This window comes from Mobula hypostoma, chromosome 21 (genome assembly GCF_963921235.1).
Source record: "Mobula hypostoma chromosome 21, sMobHyp1.1, whole genome shotgun sequence".
Lineage (NCBI taxonomy): Eukaryota > Metazoa > Chordata > Chondrichthyes > Myliobatiformes > Myliobatidae > Mobula > Mobula hypostoma.
The window spans coordinates 48508639-48531459 of record NC_086117.1 but is presented as its reverse complement, the minus strand read 5'-3'; the positions used below and the strand labels follow the sequence as shown (position 1 = coordinate 48531459).

General features: G+C 43.2%; 1 protein-coding gene across 1 annotated transcript in view; it reads left to right on the top strand.

Annotated features, from left to right (window-relative positions):
* The window catches only part of LOC134359715 (collagen alpha-1(IX) chain-like), a 120135-nt gene that overhangs the window by 10217 nt on the left and 87097 nt on the right, over nt 1–22821 (top strand). The window contains exons 2-4 of the mRNA XM_063073233.1: nt 2472–2510; nt 3568–3621; nt 6681–6734. Coding sequence (XP_062929303.1) covers nt 2472–2510; nt 3568–3621; nt 6681–6734 — 147 coding nt within the window. The remainder of the gene's footprint in view (nt 1–2471; nt 2511–3567; nt 3622–6680; nt 6735–22821) is intronic.

Sequence of the window (22821 nt, the reverse complement as noted above, 5' to 3'; positions counted from 1 at the left end):
AAAGAAGTAGGCTCAGAGACGGGGGGCGGGGGCGTCGGTAGCAGAAGAAGAGCTCGGCATCATGGGAGGCACGGAACTCACTGAGATATGGGCGCGGGGGGGGCGCCAAAGGTGAGGGTCTTACAGAGGACAGACATTCTGCCTCAGAGAGGGGAAGGTCAGAGGGAATGATGAAAATCCGACGTGAATGAGAGCTGAGATCAGAGAGGGAAAGGGGGTTGGTAGTTTCAGAGGAGAAGGGAGGGTTGGATGTTCAGGGAAAGTGGGGTGAGAGGAAGATGGGGTCTCCGAGGACCCAAGAGCTGATGGTGGGACCTGAGAGACATTGGATTGCAGAGTGGTGGCGGGGGAGGGCAACAATAACTGAAATAACTATACGTTACAACAGTGGTGTGTCGTGGGCACGTGGCCAAGTGGTTAAGGCTTTGGACTAACGACCTAAAGGTCGTGAGTTCGAGCCCCAGCCGAGGGAAATTGTTGTGTCCTTGAGTAAGGCACTTAATCACACATTGCTCTGCGACGACACTGGTGCCAAGCTGTATGGGTCCTAATGCCCTTCCCTTGGACAATATCAGTGTCGTGGAGAGGGGAGACTTGCAGCATGGGCAACTGCTGGTCTTCCATACAACCTTGCCCAGGCCTGTGCCCTGGAGATTGAAGACTTTCCAGGTGCAGATCCATGGTCTCGCAAGACTAACGGATGCCTTTAGGTGTGCCGAAGAGCATCTCTGAATGTACAACACATCAAAACTTGAAGTGGATGGGATACAGCAGCAGAAATCCACAAACATACACTCAGTGGCCACTTTATTAGGTACAGGAGATGCCTAATAAAATGGCCACTCAGTGTATAACGTGAATAGCTGTAGGCCCAGCACCAACCCTTCAGCATTCTGATCGCACTACCAACCAGAGATACATACACTTACCCAAATTCTTTGCCTTTTGTTGACTAACCAGTCCTCTAATAATACATTGCCCTCAAACTTATGAATGCTTATCTTTTGGATAATTCTCTTATTGAAGAACTTCTTGAAATCCAAGTATACAACACCTACCTGTTTCCATCTACGTATCCATTGAGCTCATTATGTCGACAAAGAGCTTCAGCTGGTTTGTCATACAGAACATTCATGTCTGCTCAATGGAATCACTTCTTTCCAGATATCTCACTATTTCTTCCTTAATAAAAGCTTCAAGCATTTTCCTGACAACAGACACTAAGCTAACTTAAAGCTATAGTTAAAGCCCTACAGAGTAGAGAGGGCAGAGGGACCTTGGCATACAACTGCAAAGTGCAAAAGTCTATGAAGTTGGCAGCACGGGTAAAGAGAATGGTGAAAACTGGCGGTGACACAGTAGCATAGCGGTAGGTGCAGCACTATTACAGCTCGGGCCATCGGAGATTGGAGTTCCATTCCAATGCCATCTGTAAGAAGTCTGTACATCCTTCCTGTGAGCACGTGGGTTTCCTCCAGGTGCTCCAGTTTCCTCCCACGCTCCAAAGACATCCCGGTGAGTAGGTTCATTGGTCACTGTAAATTATCCCGTGATCAGTCTAGGGTTAAATAAGTGGGTTGCTGGAAGGTGCAGCTCATTGGGCTGGAAGGTCTGTTCCATGGTCTATATCTAAATTTTTAAAAAAATGTGTGGGATGCTGGCCTTCGTTATATGGAGTGTAAATGCAGTGACATCTTGGTAGAACCTTTACAAAACATTGGTTAGGTCACACACTGGTCACCATGCTTTCATAAGGGCGTAATTGCACTGGAGAGGAGGCAGAGATTCACTGGGGTTCTGCCTGGGATTGAATCTTTCAGTTATGAGGAGAGAGTGGATAGGCTGGATTTGTTTCTGAAGGAGCAGAGGAGGCTGAGGGGGTGGGGATCTTATAAAGGTGTACAGAATTTTGAGCAACACAGACAGGGTAGAGGGTAACAAACTTACTCTGGGACCAGAAAGGCATTGATTTAAGATGAGGAGAAAGATCTTCAGAGGGGGAACGGAAGAAGAATTTTCTTTCACACAAAAGATGGTTGAAGTCTGAGAAAGAGATCGAGGCAGGTATTTTCACATCTGGATGAGCACTTGACCAACTGCTGGTAAATAGGATTATGGTCAACATAGACACGACGGTCCAAAGGACCTATTGTTGTGCGCGTGATTCCCTGACACACTCAAGGATCTTAATGGGAGTGAGGAAAATGACTGAAGTGTTTTGTCAATCAGGAAAAGCAATTACAGCTGGAAATGTGAAGAGCTTAGAAAGACAATCCTACTTTCTTGATCAATTTGCTTCACTTTTTTGGGGGAAGGTGATGATAACAGTTCATTAATAACATTCATAATGAGAAGGATTGTACTGTGTCTACCCTATTGTGGAATTTTTAAATTTTGTTTATGTGCAAAACTACTGTAAATACAGAACATTAGAGTATTAATCTACTAATTCTCTTCTATATTTTGAACAGCAAACACAACTTTACCAAATGTTGTTAGCACACTGGCCTGTAAGTATGAAACATCTTTTCATATCTGGTATAAACTAAGTGTTCAATTTCAATGTTTCAGACTGTTTTATTAAAAGGCTGTTTTTAGTGCCTGTATCCGAAGGCAGGTTTATCGGTAGCAAAGCTCAACTTCCAACAATGTACAGTAACCGTTGTCAAGCTTGTAGAACTTGTATTCAACTACCATTTGAGGCTATCTGACACGATGAATCACTCCTTGGCCATTAACATGCTTCCTGCCCTTGAGTCAGTGAGTAGCCCTCGACAAGACTGGCCTGAGATGACTTTTCCCGTTCATAGCCTGAGGAGAAACACCTGTGTTTCATGTGCTTACTGTTCTCCCCAGACGACACAACTAGAGTCAAGAATTTACCAATGCAAATTATTCCCACTACAGGTAGATAAACTGCCTATCTTACTAGAGCACACTGGAGTGTTACTTTACTCTGTCACTATGCAACCCAGGTGCTCAAATGTTCAGATCGGAGCACAAGAGGCAGTAATCCTAGCAAACCTAACTGACTTCCTGTTGGAAGGAAAGACAGAATTGTAGTTTATTGCGGAGGCATTAACTGTAACATGAAGCAAATAAAATTTGTTATTCCACATATCAGAATTAGGTTTATTATCACTGACATAAGTCGTGAAATTTGTTATTTCACAGCAGCAGCGCAGTGCAAGACAAAAATTACTGTAAGTTACACACCTAAATAGAGCAAAAGATGAATCTTGAGGTAGTATTCCTGGCTTCATAGACTGTTTAGAAATCTGATGGCAGAGGGGCAGAAGCTGTTCTTAAAATATTGAGTGTGGGTCTTCAGGCTCCTGTACCTCCTCCCTGATGGTAGTAATGTGGAACAGGAAGTTCTAGATGGTGAGGTCTTTAATGATGGACCACGGAAGAGCCACATGTTGAAAACCCATTCCATATTAGTATTTAAGAGGCCACACATGACAGGAATGTAAGAATTATCACAAGGTAGCATTTTAAGTTCTATACGATTTGTGCTTTTCTGGATTTTGATCCGATGCTGCATCCACTTTGTGCCGTTTCTAGACCCAGCACGGAGCATTCGGACCTCCAGGTCTCCCAGGAAAGCCCGGTGATCCTGTAAGTAAAAACCAAAGTAGAAGCGGGAAAAAAAACAAAAATATCCGAAGTAAGAGGCTAAAACTGATCATCAAAATGTTACAACTGCAGGTTCAGTGGAGAACAATTTGGTTTAAGTGTATTATTGTCACATGTATTACAAGCATGTTGCCTGAATTGGGGAGCATGCCTTATGAGAATAGCTTGATGAACTTGGCCTTTTCTCCTTGGAGTGACGGAGGATGAGAGGTGACCCGATAGAGGTGTATAAGATGACGAGAGGCATTGATCATGTGGATAGTCAGAGGCCTTTTTTTCCAGGGCTGAACGAGGGCACAGTTTTAAAGTGCTTGGAAGTAGGTACAGAGGAGATGTCAGGGGTAAGTTTTTTACATAGAGAGTGGTATGGGATGGAATGGGTTGCTGGCAACGGTGGTGGAGGCGGATACGATAGGGTCTTTTAAGAGACTCCCGGATAGGTACATGGAGCTTAGGAACATAGGGGGCTATGGGTAACACTAGGTAATTTCTAAGGTTAGGACACGTTCGACACAGCTTTGTGGGCCAAAGGGCCTGTATTGTGTTGTAGGTTTTCTATGTTTCTATGTATTGAGGTAAGTGGTCAGATCATTACACAGAGCATTGAAGTAGAACAAGGTGAAACAATAACGGAATGCAGAATTAAGTGGAATGTCTACAGGGTAAGAGCAATGCAGGTGGACAATAAGGTGCAATGCCATATTGAGATAGATTGTGAGATCAGGGGTCAACGTTATATGTTGAGGTGTGAGCTCTGGAATCATTAAACCAGAACTGGACATTCAAGGTATTTGGGAAGCCACTGTGGTCCTGATCACGAAGCACACGATACTGATCTCTGTAGCTGAAAGCAGACCAGTCTGATTATGACTGTAGGTGCATTCGGGTGATCCACACAGAACCGTGCTTTTTGTTTCTGGAGTACTGCACCGTCCGTCACCACATTAAGTCGGGATGAGAGCAGCTGGAATAATGCAGGCATTCGGAACCAGTTTAAGCCAAGTGCAAATGTTGGAACCAGATCCCAGAATGAACACTAAGACCTCACTAAACCCTGCCAGTGGAACTGCAAAAGGAGGAACGTGTTCTCCTGATTAAGTGTGTCATTAGCCTTTGTACTTTCTTACACGTAGCACTCCTAATTTCTGATGGTCATATCTAGACTTGCAGTACGAAAATCCTCAGATTATATGGCAAAAAATGTTTCGCAATGCTGGAATTGGAAATTAAATCTAAGCATTAGAAGTCATAAAGTGATCTCAGTGGACTAAATGTATTTCCTGGCCAGCAATAAGCAACAAGTGGTAGCAGATGCAGGTTTCCCTGGAATGTTTTAGAAACTGCAGCTTGATTCTAGTGATGATTACAGACAGATTTATTTTGAGAAGCTGTCATAGATCTTTTCTGTAGCTCTCTGAATTAGCATTTCCTTGCACAGTACCTGCAATGGCAACTTGTAATTGTTATCAAACTGGGTGATGATATATCATTTTCCTTTTACTTGCTTTGCAGTGAGTTGTTGTGATATTTTTGTTCTCCTAATACTGTGATTGACTATTGAGCAATAATATCAGAGTATCACACAGCATTGAAGCAGGGCATTCAGCCCAACTATTCCATGCCATCCAGTGGGCACCCTTAGATACTTAACCCATCACAGCACTCTGTGACAAAGCAATTCAAATCCTCACCTTGACATTTCTTAAATACGGTGAGCACAACAGTTCCACCAATCTCTCAGGCAGCACATGCAAGGTGCACGTTACTCTCTCGGTGAAGAAGGTCCTGTGGGTATCCCCTCTAAGTCTCTTCCCACCCTCCCCTCATCCTAAAACTATGAACATTAGTTTTACCTACCTCTGCTATCTGGAACATTTTCCTGCAATCTACCCTATATATGCCCCTCAGAACTTCAGAATCCTGCTTTTAGAAGTTAGCTATGGACTGAACCGCCCATAGTTCTTCTTGTTTATAGACACGTTGTCCATGTTTTTTCCCGCTGGTCATCTGCAGACCATGGGCTAGCTGACTCTCCTGTGATTACCAATAGAATTTTGCAATGGAGATATAGAAATGCCAGCTACAAAAACAACATATAAAGATAGCATTGTGCCAGTAGTGTGTCTGTATACCCAGGGTGATGGGTATGTCATGATGCTTGTATATCATATGAATTCATTTAAGATGATCATAACTTCCATTTTAACCCAGCCCAGTTGACATGAGTGGGTGATAGCTGAAATGGCAAAGGTTTGAGTTCACATGATCATTCCCAAGTTTTTACCTCAAATGGGTAGCCCACACCCACGGACCTAATTAAAATGTTGGACCACAATAACATTGACAATGTCTCTATTTTAATTGCTCGTTTTAGAGTGAGTGTCACAAGCATTAGACTGAAATAGACATAATGTTTTATCCACTTAAGCATTTTTTCAAGGTTTTTTAAGGCTCGCTGCCCTTCCTGATCCACCAAGTTCTTGAGGTTACTTTCCTCCTCCTGCCCTGCCTGTATCCTCCCCCGTTCCTTTCTCTGCTACCTCAAGCAACTATTCCCACTCCACCTGCACATTTACCTTCCTGAGGACCTTTCCCTTTAACCTTCAGCAAGGTTTGTTTCACCTGACTCCATGCCCACTAACTTTTGGCAAGGAACAGTGCAGACGCCTTTAAATAGGGCTAATGATTCATGACTTGCCTGGTTGTGGGTTTGTGGTATCAACTTGGGACCTTGTGAGAAATTGGTGAAATCCCCAGCTAACTTCTACTGTTCCTCAAACCTCTACGGTCAAAAAAAAAATTGGGTCAGCTTTGAAACTTGTCTGAACTTTGCTATTGAATATAACACCACCATTGAAAGGGTACTTAGAGAGATATCTACATCAGAAAGGTTTGAAGGGATCTGGGCCGAATTGGATTGGTCAGCATGGAGCAGATGGGCCGAAGAGCCTGTTTCCCTGCTGTGTGACTCTATGATTCTGCTCTCTTTGCCTCATCGAGTCTCTCCAACTGTAAATGACCATTGATGATGATTTTTTTAGGGCCCTCCTGGAGCTGCAGGACATCCAGGACCACCTGGCAATCAAGGTGACATGGTGAGTGTATTCTCAACCACGTACAAACCCACCAACCAACAGAAACGCCTTTTGTAGCAGACGCAGAAATGCTGGAAGAACTCAGCAAGTCAGGCAGCCTCCATGGAGAGGAATGAAGTGTTGACGTTTTGGGCTCAAGCACTTCATCAGGACTGGAAAGGGAGGGGGAAGAAGCCAGAATAAAGTGGTGAGCGGAGGGCAAGGATTACGAGCTGGCTAGGTGAAGCCAGGTGAAGGAATCCGGAGCAACACGCACAAAATGCTGGAGGAGCTCAGCAGAATTTGCCGCATCTGCAGAATATATTGTGCTTAAAAATAATCTGTTGTTTTCTATAGTATCTCGGAATGAGGATTCATATGGTTCATTGTACTCTGGAAAATTTTGTCACAAGATACTTCGAGGATTTGATGGGTGCAAGTAGTGATAGGTAATTTTGGCAATCTTACCTCTGACGAAATTAGCAAGGGTCCCAGAACTGAACATTTCCCAGCAAGTATGTACTGCTGTGGAAGTCATGCATGGAAAGAATTGTACTGGTTGGTAATGCCCCTCTGATACGAAGCAAAGCTCTTTGAAACATATTGTTTCTTAGTACTTTAGTAAATGGGTACGGGCTGATGTTGCAATGCCATGTAGTTTTAGTTCAATGTTTCGAGATTATTGACTAGTCGTAGTTCAATCTCTCAAGTTGAGTATGATGTTCTCCTAAGGGATTATCTATTAGTAGGTCCTCAGGTGGCCATAGAAGGATTCACATATCCTTGTGTGTTATGGTGGATTCCGTTAATGGAAAATGCCTCACTCTCCAAATCTCAGAAACTCACAAGCCTCTCTATCACGACGAGGTGATGGTCCTCGGAGAAGACTATTGACCATGTCCAAGTAATTGCACCAATCCAACCTCATCAGAATTACAGAAGCATGACATAAAGTCTGGTTTAATATTTGGTAAGTTGTTATGAAAAGATCTGCAGAAGCAGTTTGCAACAAGTTGCCACACTCCAGTGGAAACAGCTTCATGCTGACAGTAATAACTTGAGGACACACTGGCAGCAGATGATCTTGTCGGATGATGAGAGGGATTCCTTTATCAAGAAATGTCTGCTCATTGGTTTCCAAGGAAAACAGTGAGAATCTAACAGGTGCTAGAGGACGGGCGCAAATTATTCATTATGTCTGAACTTCTCATTCATTGATCCCAGCTCAACATTTAAGGAACTGTTGTGGACTTCAGGAAAGGGAAGTTTGATGGACCGATCCTCATGGAGGGGTCAGTGGACAAAGGGTGAATGGCATCAAGTTCCTGGGCATCAACATCTTGGAAGATCTACTTGGGCCCAACACATTGATGCAATTACAAAGAACGCACATCCAAGACTCTACTTCATTAGGAGTTTGAGCAGACATGGTATGTCACCAAAGACTCTTGCACATTTCTATAGGTAAATGGTGGAGAGTATTCTGGCTGGTGCAGGCTGTAACTCACAGGATCACAAAAGGCCACAAAGGGTTGTAGACTCCTCCCACTCCATCACAAACACAAGCCTCCCTACCATCGAGGGCATCTTCAAGAGGCAGCACCTCAAGAAGGTGGCGTCCATCATTAGGGACCCTTGCCATCTAGGGCAAGTCCTCTTCTCAATATTACCATCAGGAAGGAGGTACAGGAACCTGAAGACCCACAATCAACAGTTCAGAAATCCTTCTTCTCCTCTGGCGTCAGTTTTCTGAATAGTTCATGAACGTTTTGGGCCGTAACCTTTTTTGGGAGAAAAAAAGCTGAGGAGTAGATCCTGATTCTGACTAAATGGCTATCAGGGTTCCTCGCATGCTAGAGCTTAATTTAAAAATAGCCCGCATCACTGACGAACACAATTACAATTACTGAAGATAGGGGCTAGTTCTTTTCCATGCTGACACAAGAGAGACTGCAGACGCTGGAATCTGTAATATTGAACATTCTGCTGGAGGAACTCAGCAGCTCCAGCAGCATCTGGAGGTAGAAAGGAGTTCAATATTCCAGGCTGAAGCCGTGCATCACGACAGAGAGTTGAGAGGCCAGTATAAAGAGAAGAGGAGTTCGGTGAGACCCTCTTTCACTGCTTGCCCCGGACTACTTCATCGCCTATCATGAGAGGCTAGAGAGTATTCCTTGGAATTTAGAAAAATGCAAGGTGATTTTATTCAGATTTGTTAGATTTGTAAGTGTTATGGATAACTGACACAGAAGAGGAGTTGAGGCCAACATAGATCAGCCATGGTTTTATTTCATGGCAGACCAGGCTTGAGGGGCTGAGTGGCCTACTTGTGTTCAGCATTGGTGATCAGGCAGATTTCAGAATGTCAGCCACCCATCCAGTAGCTCGGCCGTTCCACTTGAGTGAGAATGGTGTATATCAACTTGTTACTTCCTGAAGAGGCTGGGTGCTGCCTTTATTCCTTGTCCACGGGTCTGCTTTCCCAGCGGGAACCCTGCTGGACATGGTGTGTCACCGTTTCAATGATTGCGAGGCCAGCAGCATTCTTCCTGCCAGTGCTGGAGATGTCCTCTCTTGACACAGGCAGCTGTGAGCTGAAGAGTTAATGTTCAAGCCCGCTGAGTAACTGCAAAGCTCGAGTGTATCCTCTGAACCTTAGCCGCAGTTTGCTGAACAGATGGATATGCATAATTTATCGTAGAATTGAAAAGGTCCAGCCAATATTTCAAAATCATGGACAGTGCAAGCCTTCTGGAGTGTTGTTCCTTCATGAGATATTCATTCCTGATATTGCATTGCCACCAGATGGTAAATACATGGAACTACTTACTCCACCAACTCTTTAGTGTGAATTCAAATATACTGACAAGCTCACAGACACACTGCGCCTTACATCTCTGCTCCCTGCCCAGTCCTCCATCATGACCTGCTCTAAACATGTTTGGACTTTGACTGTGAAAGGCCTACCTTGTATAAATGTAATATAAAATTAGTTTTAAAGCGACTGCTTATATTAGTTTAATTATACAACGTTTTATTTTAGCTTGAGAAAGTCAGTTCAGTGTGGTGAACTAAAATTAACCTTCCAATAAAGCAGCAAAATTATCTACCAGTGCAGTAAAAAGTCCTCATGCAATGGGTTAAAAAAACGATTGCACAAACTCATTTTTTAAAGTGTCAGATCCCTTCTGTTGTTGAGGTTCACAACCACAGATTTAATTCAATGGGTCTTCCACAAAATGTATTGGTAGTCAGCAGGAATTGGAGGAGGATTTTAATAGCAGGTGATTTTAACTTCCCTAATATTAACTGGGTCTGCCAGTGTCTAGAGACTAGATGGATGAAAACTTGCTGAGCGCATCTGGAGCATCATAGACAGCTGTACTAGAGAGGGGACAAAGCTCAGCCTACTCTTAGGAAATGACATTATTGATTTGTGATTAGGGGAAAGTACTATGGGACCAGTGGTCATAATTCTAACAGTTTCAAAATAATTGTGGAAAAAGATAGGACTGGTCCACACGCTATAAATATACTTTATACTTTATACTTTATTGTCGCCAAACAATTGGTACTAGAACGTACAATCATCACAGCGATATTTGATTCTGCGCCTCACACTCCCTGGATTACAAATATTAAATATTAAAAATATTAAAAATAGTTAAAATTAGTAAATATTAAAAATTTAAATTATAAATCATAAATAGAAAATAGAAAAATGGGAAGTAAGATAGTGCAAAAAAACCGAGAGGAAGGTCCGGATATTTGGAGGTCACAGCCCAGATCCGGGTCAGGATCCGTTCAGCAGTCTTATCACAGTTGGAAAGAAGCTGTTCCCAAATCTGGCCATACGAGTCTTCAAGCTCCTGAACCTTCTCTGGGAGGGAAGAGGGATGAAAAGTGTGTTGGCTGGGTGGGTCATGTCCTTGATTATCCTGGCAGCACTGCTCCAACAGCGTGCGGTGTAAAGTGAGTCCACGGACAGAAGATTGGTTTGTGTGATGTGCTGCGCCATGTTCACAATCTTCTGCAGCTTCTTTCGGTCTTGGACAGGATGTTGTGATGCACCTTAGAAGAATGCTTTCTGCAGTGCATCTATAAAAATTAGTGAGGGTTTTAGGGGACAGGCCAAATTTCTTTAGTTTTCTCAGGAAGTAAAGGCGCTGGTGGGCCTTCTTGGCAGTGAACTCTGCTTGGTTGGACCAAGTCAGATCATTTGTGATACTGACCCCAAGGAACTTAAAGCTTTTGACCGGTTCCACTTGCGCACTACCGATGTAAACTGGGTCATGTGGTCCGCTACTCCTTCTGAAGTCAACAACCAATTCCTTCGTCTTGCTGACATTGAGGGATAGGTTATTGTCTTCGCACCATGCCACCAGGTTCTTAATTTCCTCTCTGTACTCAAACTCATCATTACCCGAGATACGGCCTACAATTGTTGTGTCATCAGCAAACTTATATATTGAGTTTGATGAAAACTTGGCTACACAATCATGGGTGTACAGTGAGTACAGCAGGGGGCTGAGTACACAGCCTTGTGGGGCACCGGTGCTCAGAGTGATTGTAGAGGAGAGCTTGTCCCCTATTTTTACAGCCTGGGTCCTGTCTGTGAGGAAGTTGAAGATCCAGCTGCAGATTTGAGTGCTAAGGCCCAGGTTCTGGAGCTTAGGAATCAGTTTATTTGGAATGATGGAATTGGGGCAACTAATTCTGAAGTAATTGGACAGAAACTTACTGCGGGTTGATTGGGAGAGGCTGTCAGAAGATAAAGGGAATTGGAGCAGAGTTGCTAGACAAAGAAATTACATTGGGTCTCACTATCGTAAAGAAAGACGTACCGGGAGCACTGGATATTGCACGTTGGTGAGACCCGAAGTAACTTGACGGACTGCTTTATCAAGCACCTCTGCTCTATTTGCAGTAGTCAGCCATTTTAATTCCTATCCCCATTCCCGCGCCAACATGTCGGTCTATGGCTTCCTGTTCTGCCACAATGAGGCCTCTCTCTGATTGGAGGAGCAACACCTCATATTCCATCTGGGTAGCCTCCAATCTGATGGCACGAACATCAATTTCTCTAACTTATGATAATTATTTTTTTCTCTGCGCCTTCCCTATCCTTCAATTCCCCACTCTGGCCTCTTACCTCTTCTCACCTGGTGCCCCTCATTTTGCCCTTTCTCCCATGATCCACTCTCCATATTACTTCTTCTCCAGCCTTTTGCCTTTTCTATCTATCACCTCCCAGCTTCCTACTTCATCCCCTCCCCCATCCACCTGCCTTCACCTATCGCCTCCTAGCTTGTCCTACTTCTCCTTCTGCCACCTTTTTATTCTGGCATCTTCCCCGCTTCTTTTCCAGTCGTGATGAAGGGTCTGGGTCTGAAATGTCAACAGTTTATTCATTTCCATAGCTGCTGCTTGTCCTGATGAGCTCCTCTAGTGTTTTGTGTGTGTTGTTTTGGCATCAAGTGAATCCTTAAGGAGTATAAGGGATATAGGAATACACTTAACTAGGAAATTAGAAAGGAGAAAAAGGGAACATGAGATATCCTTGTTAGTTAAGGTGAAGGAAAATTCTTGAAGATCCTGTAAGTGTACCAAGAACAGAGGTAACATTTGAGAGACTAGATTCCCTTTCAGGATCAATTTACTAATCTACATGTGGAACCACAGGAGATGGGTGAAGTGCTAAATGAACACTTTGCATCTGGAAAGTAGGAGCTTGAGGGTTGAACTGATAAAGGTATATAAAATCATGATGGACACAAACAGGGTAATTTTCCAAGGCAGGTGTATCTAAAAACAAGAGGCAATAGGTTCAAGATCGCAGGCAGCTTTTTCATGCAAAGGGTGGGGCATATTTGGAATGAGCTACCATAAATAGTGGTTGAGGCAAACTCATTAGTAACATTTAAAAACTATCTGGTTAAGTATGTCCACTATGCCTGTGTTGCCCAGCAAGCTGGTCCCAGCTGCCTGCATTTGGCCATATCCCTCTAAGCCTCCCCTATCTGTGTACTTGTCTAGATAGTCTCATCTGCCTGCATCTCCCATCTGTCTTTACCATGGAAAAGGACATGGAAACATGTGAGTTCAGAGAAGACAAAAATGAGATCCTGTAGCATCACAATATTACGAGGTGTTGGTAATCCTGAAGTGCATAATGATGAAAAATCCCCATGGTCTGACAACGTTTATCCTAGGACATTGTGGGAAGCATGGGAGGAGATTGTTGGGACTCTGACAGATATTTTTGCATCTTCATTAGCCAGCAGAAGACTGGAGGGTAAATGATGTGCTTTTATTTACGAAGGGTTGCAAGGACAAGCCAGTGAGCCTGACATCAGTGGTGGGAAAGTTACTGGAAGGGATTATGAGAGGCAGGAGTTATTTGCACTTGGAGACACGAAGACTGATTGGGGACAGTCAGCATGACTTTGATCATTGGTGATCTTGTCTTCCATATTTGGTGATTTTTTGAGGAGCTGACTAAAAGGGTTGATTTGTGCATGGTGGTCCATTTGCTCCACGTGGATGTTAACAAGACGCCACTCTGGTAGAATGGCTAAATCCAGGGTCAGGTAACAATTTGGAATCAAAATTGGCTTGGTGACTCTGACTGTGGAGTGATTGTTGGTGCCAGACAAGGAAGTTTGAGTATCCCAGAAACTGGGATTTTCATGCATAATACTCTCTGGAGTTTACAAAGAATGGCGCAAAGAACAAAATGAAAAGCATCTAGTGATTGAGGGTACTGGTTTAGATTAGTTATTCAGATTGGAGACCTGTGACCTGCGAGTCTCTCAGGGATCAATGCTTGGTCCTTTATTGTTCTCTATATACACAGAGTGGCCACTTTATTAGGTATGATCACGGTCTTCTCCTGCTGTAACCCATTCACTTCAAGGTTCAACATGAGTGTGCAGAGATGCTCTTCTTCACAACACTGTAACGTGTGGTTATTTCAGTTACTGCCAGCTTCCCGTCAGCTTGTAACAGTCTGGCCATTCTCCTCCAACCTTTCTCATTAACAAGGTGTTTTGCACACTAGAAAAGCATCACTAGATGCTTCTTGTTTGTTCTTTGCACCATTCTCTGTAAACTGTAGAGCGTTATGCATGAAAATACCAGGAGATCAGCTGTTTCAGAGATACTCAAGCTACCCTGCCTGGCACCAACGGTCAAAGGCACTTAGATCACATTTCTTCCCCATTCTGATGTTTGGTGTGAAGAACAACTGAACCTCTTGACCATGTCTGTATGCTTTTATGCATCGCGTTCCTTCCATGTAATTGGCTAATTAGATTGGCATTAACGAGCAGCTGCACCTAATAATGTGGCCACTGAGTGTATGTTAATAATTAGAAAGAGAATGGTACTCTATGTTGGTGGCATGACTGGTGAACTAATAGATTACACAAAAATTTGTGGTATAGTGGACAATGAAGAAGGTTGTTTAAGATTTCAACAGGACCTACATAGAGTGGGAAAATAGGGAAAGCAATGGCAGATGGATTTTAACTCAGACAAGTGTGAATGCAAGTGCAATTACAACAATTAAAAGACAGGTATACTGATAAGAAAGCTTTAGAAGGAAATGGGCCAAATACAGGCAAATGGGACTCGTGTAGATGGGAATCTTGGTTGACGTGGACGAGGGAATCAGAATCAGGTTTCATATCACTGGCACAGGGCGTGAGTTTGTTGTTTTGCAGCAGCAGTACGTTGAAATACAAAATAATAACAACTATAAGTATTACAACAAAAAGAAAAGTAAATTAAATTAGTTATGCAGAAAGAGAGGAAAGGTAGTGTTCATGGTGTCATTGTCCTTCAGAAATCTAATGGCAGAAGGAAAGAAGCTGTTCCTGAAACTTGAGAGTGTGCCTGCAGGCTCCAGTACCTCCTCCTTGATGGTAGCAATGAGAAGAGAGCATGTCCTGTGTGATTGGGGCCCTTAATCTTAGATGCCACATGTTTGTGGCTCGCTTTTTGAAGGTGTCCTGGATGCTGGAGAGGTTAGTGCCCATGATGGAGCTGACAGAGTTTACAACTTTCTGCAGCTGGTATGTGTCCTCTCCATACCAGATGGTGATGCAATCAGTTAGAATGCTCTCCACAGTACATCCACAGAAATATGCAAGTGTCTTTGCTGGCATACAAATTCTCCTTAAACTCCTAATGAAATATATTGTATTTCCACCATTGTACCTTTTTCTGTAATTGCATCAATACTTTGGGCCCAGGATGGATCATCAGAGATGTTGACACCCGGGAACTTGACACCCTTCCACTGCTGATCCCTCGATGAGGACTGGTGTGTTTTCCCTTGACTTTCTCTTTCTAAAGTCCACAATCAATTCTTTGATCTTATTGATGCTGAGTGCAGGGTTGTTGCTGCAGCCCCACTCAACCAGCTGATCTATCTTGCTCCTGTACATCTTCTCGTTGCCATCTGAAATTCTACCAACAATAGTTGTGTCATTGGCAAACTTATAGATGTCATTTGAGCTGTGCCTACCCACACAGTCGTGGGTGTTGAGAGAGTAGAGTAGTGGGCTAAGCACGCATCCCTGAGGGGCACCAGTGTTTTCACAGTAGATGTGAGTGCAGCTGAGCAATAGTCATTGAAGCAGCTCACCCTGCTCTTCTTGGGCACTGGTATAATTGTTGCCTTTTTAAAGCAGATGGGAACCTCCTGCTGTAGCAGTGAGTGATTGAAGATGTCCCACCATTTGGCTGGTACAAGATTTCAGAACCTCACCAGCAACGCCATCAGGGCCTGATATCTTGTGACGGTTCACCCTCTTGAAAGATGCTCTGATGTCAGCCTCCAAGACAGAGATCCCAGTGTCACCAGGTGCTGTAGAGATTCGCACAGCTGTAGTTTTGTTCTCCCTTTCAAAGTGAGTATCAAAGGCGCTAAGCTTATCTGAGAGCGAAGCATCACAGCCATTCATGATGCTAGTTTCACTTTGTAGGAAGTAATGGCCTGCAAACCCTAACAGAGCTGATATGCAACCAATTCCATCTCTAACTTCAATCAAAATTGTTTTCAGTCCTTAAAATAGCCTTCCATAGGTCGTACTTTAACATCTTGTATAATTCTGGATCACCAGTCTTGAATGCCACAGATCCAGTCCTCAGCAGACTACAAATCTCCTGGTTCATCCCCAACCCTTTGGTTTGGGTATGTTCTTGAAGGCGTGCAGTCATCCAAGCATGGCTAGTTGAAGTCGGTGACAACTGTCGCATGTTAATTCAGACTTGAGGATGAATCCCTGAATGTTGTCTAGTCCATCGACTCAAAGTAGTCCTGTAAGTCCTCCTCTGCCTCCTTGACCAAGCTTTCTCAGTCCTCGCCTGATTCTGTCTCTGCCTCTATGCTTGGAGTAGAAGTACAGCCGGATGATCAGACTTTCCAAAGTGTGGGCATGGGATGGCACAGTGAGCATTCTTGACGGTGGTATAACAAAGGTCAAGCGTGTTGGCTCCTTTGCTTCTACAGGTGATATGGTAGTTGTTCAGAGATGACTTCACGCAGACCTGGTTGAAATCCCCTGCAATGAACCAGAATCAGAATCAGGTTTATCAGGTTTCTTAGCACCAGCATATGTCGTGAAATTTGTTAACTTAGCAGCAGCAGTTCAATGCAATACATGATAATATAGAAAGAAAAAAATAAGTCTATAAGTAAATCAATTACAATAAGTATATATCTATATATTGAACAGATTAAAGTAGCACAAAAGCAGAAATAATACACTAAAAAAGGTGAGGTAGTGTTCAAGGGTTCAATGTCCATTTAGAAATCGGATGGCGGAGGGGAAGAAGCTGTTCCTGAATCGCTGAGTGTGTGCCTTCAGGCTCCCGTACCTTCTTCCAGGCAGTAGCAGTGAGAAGAGAGCATGTTCAGGGTAATGGAGGTCCTTAATAATGGACGTCGCCTTCCAGAGGCACCACTCTTTGAAGATGTCTTGGATACTGCAGAGGCTGGTACCCAAGATGGAGCTGACTCCTCGTACGACTTTCTGTAATTTCTTTCAGTCCTGTGCAGTAGCCACCCCTCCCCCCCATACGAGACAGTGATGCAGCCTGTCAGAATGCTCCCCACAGTACATCAGTTGAAGTTTTTGTGTGTTTTAGTTGACAAACCAAATCTCTTCAAACTCCTAAGGAAGTATAACCATTGTCTTGCCTTCTTTATAGCTGAATCAATATGTTTGGACTAGGTTAGATCCTCAAAAATCTCAAGACCCAGGAACTTGAAATTTCTCACTCTCTCCACTTCCAATCCCTCTATGAGGATTGGTTCGCGTTCCCTCGTCTTACCCTTCCTGAAGTCCACAATCAGCTCTGGAAGGTATTAGATATGGAAGGTGTCAGGGTGTGTAGTTTCATGCCCGCCTATTTATGTTGCTTAGCTCCTCCAGTGCCTGCCTGACATTGGCCTGAAGTGGAATGTACACCAGGATGATGATAGAAAACTCCCTCAGCAGATTAAATGGACGAAATTTGACTGCTGGATGTTCCCGGTTGGTTAAGCAGGACTGAGACAGAACCATCGCGTTTGTGCACCAGGATGAGTTAACCAGAAAGCAGACTCCACCTCCTCTGCCTTCTAAAGGTTCAGCTGTGCTGTTTTTGCAGAGAATCTTGAAGCCAACAAGCAGCAGTGCTGCTTCTGAAATGGCAGCCGTGAGCCACGTTTCCATGAAGCTAAGTACGCAGCAGTCCCTGATGTCCCTCAGGTACAGCAATCTTGCTCTGAGGTCTTAGATTTTATTTTCCAGAGTCTGTACTTTCACCAGCAGGATAGTCTAGAGTGGGGGGTCTAAAGCCTCTGCATTTCAATCATTCTTGCTGACCAGTGCACTTTCTCCACTTCCGTTTTCTTAAAGGGGAACTGCACTCATGACTCGAGTCTGCTGTCTGAGGTTCATCAATTTTGAGTATCGATAGATTTTTTATAACATCTTAAAAACGATGCTGCTTGCTGAAGTATCCATGGCTGTGTATGTGGATTTCAGCTGTAGTCGTCTTAAACGGGAATACTTGATGACTTCCATTGGAGCTGCTCGCAAATAGTTGCCCCCTAATGGCGCCAGCTTAACTAAAATCGTTTCCATGCTGTATGACACTTTCAATCTATAACTTTATGAGTCTAATCCCAGAGCAGAAGTTAATAGCCTCTGAGTGAAAACAGCTGGTGGACTGACTGTGCAGGAGGTAGATGGTTTGAATAAACATTTCTCCTTCAAGCTGGGAAGGTAAACTTTGTAGGTTAAAATTGCAAAACACTGGGGAAAGTTTAACAGTTGGAAGATTCTTGCCAATTGCTTCAAGTGGGTTGTGTGCTTGGATAAATTCTTTAAATTGTGAGGGTCAAGTCATCCTGCAAACTATGGTGGAGAAATTAACAGGTAAGTCATTGAGGTGGGAAGCTAAGTCATATGTGTGTCTGAATATTGTCAAAAACACATTCTGATATGGCCAGCTCTTTGAATGGAGATTGAAGTGAAACCAGTACACTAGAAGTCCAAAAGACCCTAGAAAACATGGGAGAAAGTTCTTGTCTTGCTGAAGATGTAGAATGGACTTACTTCCCACACTGTTCTGCTCAATAACCGTATTACATTTTGCATTATGTGGCTCCTAGTATTAAATCATCCCAAACCGCTTCATGGGAATGTTGTCATGTAATGTTTAACTCCAAGCCACGAAGAGGTGTTATACCCACATTTTTCATAGAAGTAGTAGTTTTAGGGACTGTGTTGCTCCCTCCTGGTTTTAGGGAGGCAGATTTTCTCCTCAAGCTCAGACAAAGTCCCAAAGTAAAACCGGGGGCAGTAAGCTGGTGACAGTGCATTGATTCTGTTGTTACTGAAACAGACTGATGTGATCATCGAGTGAGGAAGCAAAGATGGAAGTGAGGGAGGGAAAGCTTGGAGCTTGCTCTTCTGCATTTCCTGCTTGCTCTCTGATACCTGAATGTCTGGCTCCCTCTCAGGGAAGGTGTCTACCCTCGGAGAGCACCCATACATAATGCACTGTGAGGAGAGACCGGCAAATAGAAGCTTACAAGAGTAGGAGCAATTTTTCAAGTTGAGTTAAGGGCAAAGCTTATAAAGCATGAAGGGAGCTCCTTTGAATGACTTACTGTAATATTCACATTGGAAGTTGAGGCTTGCAGATGTGATATACAGGACGTTCGTGGGACAATGCAGACTCCCTGCTTGTTCTGCAATCCAGTAAAACGTAACGCTGCCTTTCCATTGGCCTGACAGTAAGAGTTGTACAGCAGGCCTCCGTCAGTCTCTGGTGGAGGTACAGGAGCCTCGATACCATTATATGCATCACTGACTCTAAGCAAACGTTAAGGTGTATAGAGCACTTATAATTTGACCCAAAATATGAGCACGATCTAATATAGGAGAAGAGTGCTGCCTGTGGATCCAAATTCTAGCCAGTTGAATTGGACGTTTAACTCACTAAACATTGTGGCCACCTGTTAACCCCATACGTCTGATTTCTGGGGAAGGATAGGTTAGGTATTGTTGGTTCCGTGAGGAAATAATGTATACAAAATCCAACTATATAATTCCATTCAATAAAACCAATCAATTAGTTCATAATCTAAATGTTTTATTTGAAATATAAAGTAGAATATTCTAACAGAAGGGAAATGATCCTGTGATGATTCTGGTATTTATCAATTTAGAAATGTTAGTTTACATTTTGCTGCAATACCATTGGTTCTTTGGGATGCATTGGATAGAGTAAATAAAAAATTACGTACAAAAAGCTCGAAACTAGTTTTTTTCTGGTTATAACACCTGCTAAGTGGCACTGAATTTGGTGTTATTAATTGCACTGTGCCAAGTAAACTGTTCTGCATCTCAAATTTGTGTTTTATTATTTAGAGATGATTGCAGAGTTTTTGCTTTACTTGACCCCCACTGCTTGTTTTCCTGAATTTCCAGCTGGTTTCCTGGATATTGTTTTAATGTTCATTCAAGTGAACTTGCTTCACTCTCAAGAACAACTGTGCATAACAGCTGCCAATCTAATGCTTTGAACATTAGTTCAATCAATCCCATTCTTCTACATCAACCATTCAGGAACTTACTCAGGTTGAATTCAGCAATTCTGCCCCTCATGTTATAAGTTGTATTCAGTAAGTCATAGAGTCGTGGAACACTACTGTTCTGAGGCAGGCCCTTCAGCCCATCTAGTCTGTGCCAAACCACTAATCTGCCTAGTCCCATCATTCGGACCTTAGCTCTCCATACCCCTACATGCACCTATCAAAATTTCTCCTAAATGTTGAAATCGACCCCACATCCACCACTTGCACTGGTGGCTTATTCCATACTCTCGCCACCCTCTGAGCAAAGAAATTCTCCCTCATGTTCCCCTTAAATATTTCACCTTTCACCTTTAACCCATGACCTCTAGTTCCAGTCTCTCCCAACCTCAAAAAAGAGCCTGCTTGCATTTACCCTATCTATACCCCTCATAATTTTGTATACCCCTGTCAAATCGCCCTCAATCTTCTACGTTCGAAGGAATGAAGTCCTAACCTATTAAATCTTTCCCTGTAATTCAGGTCCTCAAGTCCTGGCAATGTCCCTGTAAATTTTCTCTTCACTCTTTCAATCTTATTGACATCTTTTCTGTAGGTAGGTGTCCAGAACTGGACACAATACGCCAAATTAGGCATCACCCATGTCTCAGACAATTTCAACGTTACATACCAACTCCTGTGTGAAATACATTGATTTATGAAGGCCAATATGCCAAAAGCTTCCTTTACAAACCTATCTACCTGTGATGCCACTTTCAAGGAGTTATGGACCTGTATTCCCAGATCCCTCAGTTCTTCCACACTGCTCAGTTCCCGACCACTCACTGTGTAAAGCTTACCCTGGCTGGTCCTCCCAAAGTGCAACACCTCACACTTGTCTACATTAAATTCTATCTTCCATTTCACCAGCTGGTTCAGATCCCACTGCAAGTTTTGATAGTTTTGAAAAAGGATCTAATGCTTTCCCAGCGTATGTGAAGAATAAACACTTCTCAGGCTTCCATCCGGGTACAGGTATCGATCAGGGATGAAGATGGCAGAGTTTGCCATTGAAAAGTCGGTTATAATCGATACATGTATCCGGATAGAAGCCCAAGAAGAGTTTATTTGATAGTCTTCCTCGCTATCCACTACCCCCCACCCCCAGTCTTGATGTAATCTGTGAACTTGCTGATCCAGTTTACCATATTATCAGCCAGATTGCCGATATAGATGGTAGCAATGGACCCAGCACTGATTGCTGTGGCAAACCACTAGTCACAGGCCTCCAGAAGCAATCATCTACAACCAGTCTCTGGCTTGTTTCATGAAGCCAATGTCTAATCTAACTTACTACCTCATTAAACCTTTTTGACCAACCTCTCACGCAGGATCTTGTCAAAGGCCTTGCTGAAGTCCATATGGATAACATCCAAAGCCTTGCCTACTTCAACTTTCCTGATAGTTTCCTCAAAACTCTAAAATTGGTTAGACACAACTTACCATGCACGAAGCCATTTTGACTATCCTTAATCAGTCCCTGTCTATCCAAATATATATAAATCCACTCTCTTAGAATACCTTCCAATAACTTTCCCACTACTGATGTTAGGCTCATTGGCCTATAATTTCCTGGTTTATTCTTAGAGCCTTTCTAAAATGACAGAACAATGTTAGCTATCCTCAAGTCCTCTGGCACCTCACCTGTGACTAGGGATGTTTTAAATATCTCTGCTAGGGCACCTGCAATGTCTGTACTAGCCTCCCACAGGGTCTGAAGGAACATCTTGTTAAATGCTGGGGATTTATCCACCCTAATTTGCTTCAAACACCTCCTTCTCTGTAATCTGTATGTGGTCCATGACCTCACTGTTGCTTTGCTTCGCTTCTATAGACACTGTCCATCTCCTGAGTAAATACAGATGCAAAAAATCCATTTAAAATCTCCCCCATCTCCTTCAGCTCCATGCATAGATTACCACTCTGATCGGAGTCTGATATTTTACAGATTTTCCCAGCCACTGCGCCTTTACCAATCTGGCAGACTTTCCTCAGGATTTTTACCTGCTGGACAAGTTCCACATTCCAACTGGAATGTCACCCTGGCTGTTTCTATAAAGCTGTTGGCTGGTGGGAAATCGCCTTTCACCCATTCAAACACAGCTTACCTTTCCAGCTTTGAGTGTTACAATGGAAATAGAGAACACAGAGTGACGGAGACATGCCTCACCACGGGACAGCTGTGATGTAAGCATAATGTTGTTCCAGAGCTGGAAGTGAATCCCGTAGATTTAGGACCATCATTCCATCAGTTACTCAATTGACAAGGTGTCATGGAACTTGAACTCTCATCTACATAAAATTATAATAGGGTTCAGTAAATGAAGGACTTGATATAAAGTTACAACTTCCTAACATGTTCATCCCCATTTTTTAACGTAGTGTTTAAGAATTTCATTGTTACATGTGGTCATATTCTTGCAGAGGGACTGAAATAAGTATTTGTGAATGTATGCCCTAGCAGTGTTTCAAAGAGAAATTTACCATGTTGTCAATACTGCTTTGAGCAATTATTGCCTCATCAACAAAGCTTTAGATCCTTCTCTTCGACTTTAATGCGTGTACTAGAATCTTGTTTAGGGGGCTACACAGCAGTGTAACACACACAAAATGCTGGAGGAACTCGGCAGGCCAGACTCTTTTCCATAGATGCCGCCTGGCCTGCTGAGTTCCTCCAGCACTTTGTGCGGGTTACTTGGATTTCCAGCATCTGCTGATTTTCTCTTGCTTGTAATGCAGTAGTGTATCCTCCTTCAGGAAATTATAATCTCATCCTTATTTCACTCAGTCATTTGCCCTGAATCTTGACTGAGAAGATTTCTTTTAATGATGTGTAGGAATGCCAAAGTGTTGATTATCTCAGGACTCAAGTTGAGATGCATTACTCAATGTGTGACTCTCAGCACGAATGCCAACTTCAGAACAAATGCACAGACTGAAATTAAAGTGTGCTCCTGGGGTCTTGCTCTGCTT